Raw genomic sequence first — 11,503 nt, 5'->3', positions numbered from 1 at the left:
AGTTCTTTAGAGACTTGTGTTTTAGGTCTTTTAATGGAGGGCTATGGGTCAAAATTACACTCTTGTGGTTTCAGTGAATGTGCAGGTAGGAAGACAGACAGACTGAGTTTCAGGAGGGAATTTTTAAAGGAAGAGAACAATAACCATATGTTGTCATATACTGAATTATTTCTCTGTGATAATCCAGAAATTCTTCTTTTCCAGTTCACTGAGTTTAACCAGTAATGCCATTCAGTTGCCAATATCAAGCAAAGCAAACATAAGCCAGTTTTAATCTGCTTTTTAAGAAAAGTGGTAGTCCTTTTCATAGTGCCTGACGGTAAGTCACCGTTCCTAAATTCATAACTTTTTTTTATCTAGCGCATGTAAAATAATATTTTACAAACATTATTTTAAGGCTGTCTTCGTTTTTTCCTTCTTCCCTGATGATTTTCCTCCAAAAGAGCATAAAGAAAGATATATTCTAGCATCTAGGACTTGATTATCTTTCATCATTTCATTAATTAGGTGGAATTTTACTCTAATTGTTAAAATCAAATGCTAGATCTTGAAATCTGTCCCTTCTTATAAATGAGGAAGTTTATTTTTTATGTGAGGTTTTGACTTGGACAACTAGTTAATGGCAGAGTTGTTTTGAATATTCTCTTCTCCAGACCTGTGCACTTTCCACTGTTCAAGGAGATGATATAACTGTTAGGGTCACAGTTTCTCGTGGAGCATTTCTAACTCAGTGTGGAGGTGGAATTTAGATTAAGAGACAGCTGGTGGAAGGAGTTGGAACTAACTCATTTCCCCTAACTTGCAAGTAGTGGCTACTCTTATTTGCTCTTAGTAAGTTAACCTTAAGACAGCTTTTTATTGTTATAAGGAGCCAGCTGGGGAGGAACTTTTTGAGTTAGGAAGATCTTTGATCAAATGTTTAATTTTAATTCTTAATATAGAAAGGTACATGAGAACAGTGTGAAATGTACACATATTGTTCTAATTGCTGACCTCTTCCTTACAGCTAATTTTTAAAATGTAGAACAATTAGGCATTTTATTAGTCTCACTACTGTTGATTTTTTTAGCAACGGGTTTGCCGAATTGTCTGGTTAACCATCTTAGGCCTCAAAAACTTTGTTGTCATCATCGTTGTTGTGTGGTACAACTATACCATGTCTTATGGGGGGATATTTGTATTTGTTGTTGTGTTTGTAAAACTGACCGTTCTTCTTATCTGTTTCTGTTAGTAACCAGATCAGAGTGTGAGGTATAAGCTCACAGAATCCAGAGAAATCATCATGAAGTTATATGTATTTCTGGTTAACACTGGAACTACCCTGACATTTGACACTGAACTTACAGTGCAAACGTAAGCTGTATTTCATTCATTGTCATCAGTTTCACATTTTGTATATGCAAAAAGTTAAAGTATTGATTTGGAGAAAACTTTTTTTGTTAAATAAGGGTAGCGATATCTGAAACCTTCGGTCTCCGCATATTACGTGTATAATTGCCATCCTTCCTAAAATGCTGAAGTTAAATTCATAAAATTATGCTTTGTTCCATTTGTGTGAATATATTATTCATGATAAACACTTACCCACAAACGAACCGATTTCTATCAAATAGAAGTTTTCATAGTTGATTGCTCGTCTTAAGTTTCCCAGGACACCACTAAGGAAATTACTGCTAGCTACATAAAGCAATATTGTCGGTCCCATGTATTTTGGTGGTTGATTTTTATTCCTTTGTATGAATAAAGTCAGTGGTATTTGTTTTGTTTGTTGTTGCGAGAATAAAATCAGTTTAATATTTTTAACCAATTTAGGAAGACTCATACATCTTAATAACTCTCCAACTTTACGGGGAATTCAAATATTTGACTAATGAATGCCCTCCTATATTTGTGAAAGGTGGGGAGAGGTGTCAGGGGCAGCGAGGCTACGTTTTGGGGCCAAACAGCGAGAGAGGAAATAGTAACAACTATTCCTGCTTATATTTTGGCCCTAACAGCAAAGACTGGATAGCAGTACAGAATGAATAAATCTGACACGGAAGATATTATGAATAATTTGTGGAATTAATATTCTTAGTTTTAAAAGTGGAATTTGAATTTATTTTCTTTCTTAAAGTTCTACTTTTTATAAAATACAATTTTACCTGTAAAGCAATGATTTTCTGAAAGATAGGGAAAGGAAGCAGTTTCTTGATTTATACTTCATGTAGTTTGTGTAATGTGATGTGGGGATTTTAACAGACATCTGTGTTCTGAGAATTTTAACAGACCTGATGCTAATTTGAGCATATTCCTTTGCTATGTTATATAAAGAGCACAGAAATAAATATGTCTACTGCCTGTATTTTATAGACTTACTTTTAGATGTACCACATGGTTGATTTATTCACCTAAGAGATCAGCCAGCTTATGGAGTCTAATTCCAGAAACAAGAAGGTTATATTTTCTACTACTGTTTTGGGGAAAGTTTTGAGAGTGAAATTAATTCGTATCTATCAGGTATTTTCACACAGTGCCACTTCGATAGTGAGGACTTTGTCCCTGGGAAATGTAAATAACTAGTATTTTTTGTGCCTCCCCCCGAAAGTGTGGCAGACCTCAAGCATGCCATTCACAGCAAATACAAGATTGCTATTCAGCATCAGGTGCTGGTGGTCAACGGAGGAGAATGCATGGCTGCGGACCGAAGAGTGTGCACCTACAGTGCTGGGACGGTACGTGTCGCGAGCCCTTGCACCCAGACGCACGCGCTCCGGCTCCCCGCCCGGGGAGTTGGGAACTCGGCGTCCGGGAGTAAGGGGTGTCTGCCTCCTATGTTGAGGGCAGTGCGCGCGGTCGGCATTTCACAGCGTTTCACCGGAGTTTCTTTGGCTGTCTTATTGCCACAGGACACAAATCCGATTTTTCTTTTTAACAAAGAGATGATCTTATGTGATCGTCCACCCGCTATTCCGAAAACGACCTTTTCGACAGAAAACGACATGGAAATAAAAGTTGAAGAATCTCTTATGATGCCTGCAGTTTTTCACACCGTTGCGTCAAGGACACAACTTGCAGTGGTAAGATAAAAATCATCATAGTTATTTTTTGTGATTATTGTCCTTCTTTACATCTAGTGTGGTTTAAAATTAAAAGTGGGTTACTTAACAAAACGATGTCTTATTCGAACACTTGGTAATAATTCCATGAGGTTTCAGCTTATTTTAGGCATCGATGAATGTTCTAACAAATGGATAGTTCCTAAAAGCATTCCAATCTAAACAACACAGAGAACAAATGGGTGGTTGCCAGCGGGGACGGGTGTTGGGGGATGGGTGAGGAAGCCGGGGAGATGCAGCTTCCAGTTATGGAATGAATTAGTGGGAATATAAGGTACAGCATAAGGAACATGGTGATATTACAGTAGAAGTGGATGGGGACAGATGGTGGCTGTGCTTGCGGGGAGCACAGCCCAACGCAGAGAGTTGTACACCTGAAAGGAATGGAACCTCGTGTGTCAGCTATCCTCGCGTAGCTAGCAAAAACACATTGTTAGACAAAACACAAAAATAACAACGTGAGGAGATGTTTTGCTGGTCGATATGTCTGGTTTTCAGATTCCTACATTGTTAGTCATTCGACATTTGCAAACAGTTACAAGATTTTAGGGTGGAAGAGCTGTTTTAACCATGATTTCTTCACTTCTTTCCTAAATGATGGTATACAGGTGATGGTTTCTGAACACTGCTGTGATGAGTAAAGTTACCTGTGTTAGAGTAGACAGAAGCAAAGGGAGAGCTTACACAATTCTTTTTTTTTTTTTTTAATGTTTATTTATTTTTGAGACAGAGAGAGACAGAGCATGAACAGGGGAGGGGCAGAGAGAGAGGGAGACACAGAATCTGAAACAGGCTCCAGGCTGAGCTGTCAGCACAGAGCCCGACGCGGGGCTCGAACCCACAGACCGAGAGATCGTGACCTGAGCCGAAGTCGGACGCTTAACCGACTGAGCCACCCAGGCGCCCCAACACAGTTCTTAAAAATGTGATTCTTTCTTCCATATCCGCATTTAGGTCCTGGAGGAGAACAAAGTCTCTTTACAATACATGCCTCTTAGTTGCTTCTGTAATTTCCGTGGGTCGTTTTACAGGCCTCTTTCGTTCTCCTTTTTGAATTGCCAGTGCTTCGCTGTGATCCTGGCCCTAAACTGTCATCAGCAAGACACGTTTACTTTACTTTCCGACACGGAAAAATGTTACCTTTAGAACCACACAAGAGGATTTATCATTTATAAAAATAAACAGATTAACAAAATATCAAGTCTTAAACGTTTGCTTTTGTAAGTAAATCTCGGCCGTTTGTTTTAGTGTAGCGTATACATTTGTGAAAACTACCCCATTTTTCACATAGGATACAACATAAAAAGAGAATAACTTCCTATTTCTGGGACATACTTGATAAGCATCAGTCTAGAAATGTTTTTGAGAAGGCAAAGTTGCTTTAAAAGAACAAATTGTGTAAACTGAATTTCTGTAAGAGTCCTTTAGATTTGTTCTATGATTAACTCAAAAGAGCAAGAATATTGGTATACAAATAAACTAATAAAACTTTAGCCTACACATTTAAAAAGTAACGTTTTTTGATTTGGATGAAAAATATAATACTAAGAAAAATGTACAAAAACCAAAGGATCATCAAATGGGACATGTAACTTTTAAGTGAGAGACAAGTCAAAAAGAATAAGTAAAACTAGATTGAACGAAGGCATGATATTAAAATGCATTATATTAAAACAATTTAAATAAATAGAAGATGAAGTGAGGATTAATCTAGAAATAAACAGTCCTAGCAGTATCTAGTGATGCAAGTTGACATGTTAAAAACTACTGAAGGTTCTTCCAGGCGAGGATCAACACAGAAATAGAAAGGGGGGGGGGGGCATAAAGAGTAGCAGTGATTGAATAATAACTTCATTAATCTAGCAAAAATCTGGAAACAATTTAATACAAGCAATACTAAGCATAAAGTAATGAGAGTAATACAATCCAGTATACCGCTTGTTAATTAATTTAGCCAACTTTCTTTTTATAGAAAGATAAATGTACAAGAAAATTTTAATGGCAGTATTTATATATGACAAAGTGGATATCAAAACATTAAACAGAAAAAAGTGAAATTTATAATAAATTATGAGAGGGGCGTCTGGGTGGCTCAGTCAGCTAAACCTCTGACTTCGCTCAGGTCATGATCTCGTGGTTTGTGAGTTTGAGTCCCGTGTTGGGCTCTGTGCTGACAGCTCGGAGCCTGGAGCCTGCTTCGGATTTTGTGTCTCCTTCTCTCTGTCTGCCCCACCCCCGCTCATGCTCACGTGCACGCACGCGCTCTCTCTCTCTCTCTCTTTCAAAAATAAAGCAACATTAAAAAAAATTTTTTTTTTAATTTATGAGACAGATAAGTCAGATCTGTCTTGGTCTGTCAACACGGCTAAATGCTAATAATTTCAGGAAAACTTAATAAAATATAATGATGTATAAAATGTAATGACATGTTCATACTAGAATTATTTCCTATAGCCAAATGGTAGAAACAACCCAACTGTCCACCAGTGGATGAAGAAACAGAATGTGGTATATTCATACAATGGGATATTATTTAGCTTTGTCTGGAAGGAAATTCTGATATTAACCATAATACAGAGGAACCTTGAGGGATAGATATGCTAAGTGAAATAAGCCAAACACAAAGGACAGATATTTATACCATCCCAATTACACAAGGTACCTAGAAGCGTCAGATTCATAGAGACAGAAAATAGAATAGTTACCCAAGGCTGGGGGGTGAGGGAGGGTTGAGTTAATTGTTCATTGGCTGCAGTTTCATTCTGGGATGATGAAAAACTTCTGGAGATGGATAGTGGTCATGGTTGCGTGGCAGTGTGAATGACTTAATGCTACTGAATCATTCACTTAAAAATGTGTTAAAACAGTAAGCTTCATGTGTGTTTATAATAATTAAACAGTAAATTAAATATTTTAATGTCGCTCTCAAAATCAGAAAGCTCTTATGGGCTACATTTAGTTTTTGTATCCCAAAAATCCGCAATGTATTTATTCTTTCTTACAGATAAAACCAGAAGAGTATCAAAAGAATAATACATTTTAGTAGCAAAGAGGATATATTATTACAATGCACGGGTGGTTCAGTATTTGGAAATTTATTAATTAATTGCCTCAGTCATTAATACAGGAGAAAGCAGAGAGTCGTGTTAAATTGTCCAGATGAGACATGTTAAAATTCAGCAGCTATTCCTTTTTTTTTTTTTTTTTTTAATCAAGTAAGCTCCACACCCAATGTAAGGCTTGAACTTATGATCCTGAGATCAAGTTACACGCTCTGCTGACTGAGCCAGCCAGGCACCCCCAGCAGCTATTCCTAACAAGTAAACTAGCTCTAGAAGGAAACAAAATAAATAAAATACAGAATTGGCCAAATAGAGAAAATAATCCGCTTTCAAATCAGCAAAACATTAGAGCCATTTTTGCATAAATCGCCATCCGTCTATTCAGTATTCTTTTGGAACTGAGAAATGTACTGAAATAAGAAAATGAAAATGAAGTGGTAAAATTAATGGAAGAAAGTGAAAAACATCCATTTGAGTTGATGATAACGGTTGTATATTTGGAATGTTCAAGAGGATTTAATAAAACTCTATCAAGAATTTTGATAAGGTGGCTTGGATATGTGATAAATATATAAACATTCACATTTCTCGGTACTGGGCCCTGCTTTGGAATAGAAATGGAAAATACATTGCAGCCTCAGTAGCAAGAAAAAATACATAACATGCTATTTAAGAACATAAATTATAAATCAATGAAAAGACATACTGTTCCTAATATTTCCAATCGTAACGTTAATATATTCGTGCACTTAATGAATTGCACTCAAAGTTGCCACGAGGAAGCATTTTTGCTTTGGAGAGTGAGGAGGAGCTCTTGAGTTTTTTTGTTCAGTTTGTTTTTTTTTTTTTTTTTTTTTAATTTTTTTTTTAATTTTTTTTTCAACGTTTATTTATTTTTTTGGGACAGAGAGAGACAGAGCATGAACGGGGGAGGGGCAGAGAGAGAGGGAGACACAGAATCAGAAACAGGCTCCAGGCTCTGAGCCATCAGCCCAGAGCCCAATGCGGGGCTCGAACTCACGGACCGCGAGATCGTGACCTGGCTGAAGTCGGACGCTTAACCGACTGCGCCACCCAGGCGCCCCAAGTTTGTTTTAAATAAAGTGGACTTTAAGTTTATGGGGAAGGTTCAGTGTCCAGGAATATCTAGGAAAGTTAAGAGAAATAAGAATGGCAGGTAGAGGAAATAACGTGTCTTTCTCAGATTTTAAAACACACTTCAGAGCTACTGTAACCCAAACCATGAATATGTCCGTGCATTTTAAAAGGAAGTAGAGGTGCTACAACCATGACAGGAGTGTGATCTTCTAGATTCACCTTGCCAGAGTTGAAATTTGGTCACCCCAATTGTGGTGTGACCTTGGACTCAGATACCTTCATTAGTAAAATTAATAATAGATTTTTGTTTACTGAGTTATGTACATATTAGAAAATGCACAAATTATGGGGCGGCTGGCTGGCCCAGTCGGCTAAGTGTCCAACTTCAGCTCAGGTCATGATCTCGTGGTCTGTGGGTTCGAGGCCCGCGTCAGGCTCTGTGCTGACAGCTCAGAGCCTGCAGCCTGCTTCCGATTCTGTGTCTCCCTCGCTCACTCTCTGCCCCTCCCCCGCTCACGCTCTGTCTCACTCTCAAAAATAAACATTAAAAATTAAAAAAAAAAAATGTACAAATTATCGCACATTCATTTTTAGCACATTTTCACAAAGTGAAATTTTAAAATATGGTGTCACCCCAAGAAGTCCTCCTTCATGCTTTCTCCCAGTCATTATCGCTTTTCCATAAAATCAACCAATATCCTGACTTTAAAACCATAGATTGCTTTGCTTCTTTTAGAACCTTAAATAAATGGAATTATAGTTTGTTTTCTATTGTGTCTGGCCTCCTTCATTCATCTTATGTTCCTGATGAGATTCATTCACGTAATTGCATGCGTTAATGGTTTGTATTCATTGCTGAGCAGTTTTCCATTGTTCAGATATGCCACGCCTTATTTATCTATAGATACTGTTTCAGGTTTTAGACTGTTGGGGCTCAGGCTGCTGTGAATATCTTTGCACGTTGATTGCTAACGTGCTGCTAGCGTTTGAAGTGATTGTACCCACCACCGAATGTTCTACTTGCTCAACAAACTCACTAATACTTGGTTTTCTTGGTGCTTTTAATTTTAGTCATTCTGATGGGTGGGAGGCCATTGTAATTTAATTTGTATTTGCTTGATAATTAATAAGGATCAGCAGGTTTCCATATGTTTATGAGACTCTTCATACCCGTTTTGTGAAGTTATTCTTCTAATTTCTTACTCGTTATTGGGTTGCTAATTTTTATGTAATTAATTTAGAGCGGACTTTATATCATCTTTATGTAAGCTGTGTATTTAAATGCTGAAAATACCTTCTGCCACTCTGTTGCTTGCCTTTTGCCTTTTCATTCAACTAATGGTGTGTTGTGATGAATTAAAATTCTTCGTTTAATGTCCACTTTATCAATACTTTTGCTCTTGGGTCTTATTTAAGGAACATGTGCTTATCTCAGAGATACGAAGGCAGCAGCCAGGGTAGAGGTGCTGGTGTGTGTCTGCTATGCTGCCTTCCACGAGCGCTCCTTTTTAGAAAAACGTCTGTTACATTTGGATCTGTAGTCACCCATAATTGATTTTCATATTGTAGTAAAAATGGAAAATTCACTTTATGAATCAAGCACTGTACCTTTTAAATTTTAATAATGTGTATTGACCTCCTCATACCTCTATGAGATGTAAAGATACTACTATTCACACCTATATGAGTATATAAAGATACTTCATCTTATTGAATGCTAAATGGATTGCGTTGTATAGATGCACATAGTTTCTTGGTAGACAGTGAGGTGGGTTTTATTTCACTTGATAGTTGAAATAAAGAACGTTTTAGTGGTTTTTGTTCATTTCTTTAAGCTTTTATAGGGTAAGTTTCTACAAGATGAATCACTGCCAGACCATAGATGCCATTTTACTTTTAATACTTATTGTTGAATTGTCCTCTGCAGATGCTCCACCAACATATAGTCCCAGCGGCGGTGAGTTAGGAGTTTCTTCCTCCTTACTGTCGCAACAACAAACCGTAGTAATAAGATAAACTAAAACATTGCCTTGTCATGCTTTGTTTAAAATATATTTACACTGCATTCATGCATACAGGTAAATATACATATGCAAACATTACCTTCTTTTACTGTGTTTCTTCCATTTCGATACAGGAAATGTATGAAGTTGCCAAGAAACTTTGCTCTTTCTGTGAGGGTCTGGTCCATGATGAACACCTTCAACACCAAGGCTGGGCTGCAATCATGGCCAATCTGGAGGACTGTTCAAATTCTTACCAAAAGCTACTTTTCAAGTTTGAAAGTATTTATTCAAATTATCTGCAATCCATAGAAGACATCAAGTTAAAACTTACTCAGTATGTTTGCCATTAAAATGGATAAAACGTTTGGTTAAAGTACCTTCTCAGTTGTTTTAGTAACTGATTTCATTTCTAATAATTGCTTGTATAATAATTGTTCATTTTTTGAGACTTTTATGATGACTTTTACGGATTCTGAAATTTTAAAATTATGGTCAATTTTATTCACCACCTGTTTTATGGATCTCCCACATTTCTTTTTCTTACCTTGTTTTCTTCATGTAAAGGGCTTAAGATACTTTGGAAATCGTTTACAAACCCAAGAATCTTTGCCTCCTTCTTGCCCTGCTACCAGCTTTACACTAAAGGCAAAATAGAAACATAACACATCTGATGGAAATGGAAAAGTTTTCAAACATTTGGCAATCAAGGAAAATTTTGGTTTCCTCTTTAAATACTGCCATATGATGCCGGCTTGCTGAGATGGAAAGAAGCCATTGTGTTCTAGCTGGCGTTTAGGTGGTTTTCTGGTTCTTTGCATATAAGCACATCTGATAGCCAGTGGTTGTTTTGGAAAAGGGCTATAATGAATATAAAAACATAGCAATAATTCAGCATGAATGTAGCCTCTATTTTGTGTGTGTTTGCTTTCAATTTTCTACATTCATTTTTTCATTTGTTTTTACATTTTTTGTTAACTTTGAATTGAATTGGAGAGAAGTAACATCTTTCTAATTCAAATGACTCTTATTAATTCAGATTTTTTATTTTGAGGTATGAATTAGATTTTGGCTTTGCCAATAGGACAGATCTCGGGAAGGAAGGGAGTGATTACTTAAGACTAGAAAGTTCATTAAGAGTTTGTTTATATGACAGCCTTTTCAACCGACTGTTGTTTGGAAAGTTCTCATTAGTTTCGTGTAAGAGCTTAAAGCATTTCACAGATGTTTTTACAGCAATCAAATCATCATCACTTCATCTTTCCCATAGCTTTCGACAGCATACATCTACCTGTCTATAGGGTGTGACGAACGTGAGAGTTACCTTAATCTTTATTAGGACTGTTAATTTTATCCTGTGCTTTCAGCTTATCAAAAAATACTTGATTGCCTGAAGGGACTGTTGTGGTAAATCATTTTTGTAAATTTGAATTTTTATGTCTTAAGGTTTGATGAAAACCAACTGTTCACTTGTTAAGTATAAGCTGGCCACCTTTACTCGAGAGTGGTATTTTAATGTGTTCATGTGTTAGTTAACCTCTAACTAGGTTTCTTTTAAAGAACATAGATTATGTATTTATAATGTAAAAAATAGATGGTAATATTTATGTGTGTAACAATTAAATGCTGTTTCTTTGGAAATGCTAGTCTCTAACTGGAGCAGTCCCATTATTTTACTGACAGATCTTTTGTATTTTAAGTTTAGGAACTGCGGTTTCAGTCATGGCCAAGATTCCGCTGTTGGAGTGCCTAACCAGACATAGTTACAGGGAATGTTTGGGAAGACTGGATTCTTTGCCTGAACATGAAGGCTCAGAAAAGGCTGAAATGAAAACCTCCACTGAACTGGTGCTCTCTCCTGATATGCCTAGAACAACTAACCAGTCTTTGTTAACCTCATTTCACAAGTCAGTGGAACACGTAGCCCCAGATACCGCAGATGCTGAAAGTGGAAAAGAAATGAGGGAATCTTGTCAAAGTACTGTCCCGCAGGATGAAACTTCAGTAGATGCTAAAGACGGTGATCTGCCTTTTTTTAATGTTTCTTTGTTAGACTGGATAAATGTTCAAGATAGACCTAATGATGTGGAATCATTGGTCAGGAAATGCTTTGATTCCATGAGCAGAGTAAGTCATGTTAATTTGATATTTCTTGTGTCATTTCAACTATTTGAAGTTACATTGTTTATACTAAATATTTTATATGATGGGCCAATGGTATTATAAGTAGAAATAATGAGCC

General features: G+C 36.8%; 1 protein-coding gene across 6 annotated transcripts in view; it reads left to right on the top strand.

Annotated features, from left to right (window-relative positions):
- The window catches only part of RB1CC1 (RB1 inducible coiled-coil 1), a 92,729-nt gene that overhangs the window by 23,974 nt on the left and 57,252 nt on the right, over positions 1-11,503 (top strand). For all 6 annotated transcript variants that reach the window (XM_023248505.2, XM_023248504.2, XM_045050083.1 and 3 more), the window contains exons 2-7: positions 205-319; positions 1,232-1,353; positions 2,588-2,714; positions 2,889-3,059; positions 9,396-9,598; positions 10,962-11,388. In XM_023248505.2, coding sequence (XP_023104273.1) covers positions 1,283-1,353; positions 2,588-2,714; positions 2,889-3,059; positions 9,396-9,598; positions 10,962-11,388 — 999 coding nt within the window. In that variant the 5' untranslated portion in view covers positions 205-319; positions 1,232-1,282. The remainder of the gene's footprint in view (positions 1-204; positions 320-1,231; positions 1,354-2,587; positions 2,715-2,888; positions 3,060-9,395; positions 9,599-10,961; positions 11,389-11,503) is intronic.

Source organism: Felis catus, chromosome F2 (assembly GCF_018350175.1).
Source record: "Felis catus isolate Fca126 chromosome F2, F.catus_Fca126_mat1.0, whole genome shotgun sequence".
Lineage (NCBI taxonomy): Eukaryota > Metazoa > Chordata > Mammalia > Carnivora > Felidae > Felis > Felis catus.
This window is presented reverse-complemented; position numbering and strand designations above follow the sequence as displayed.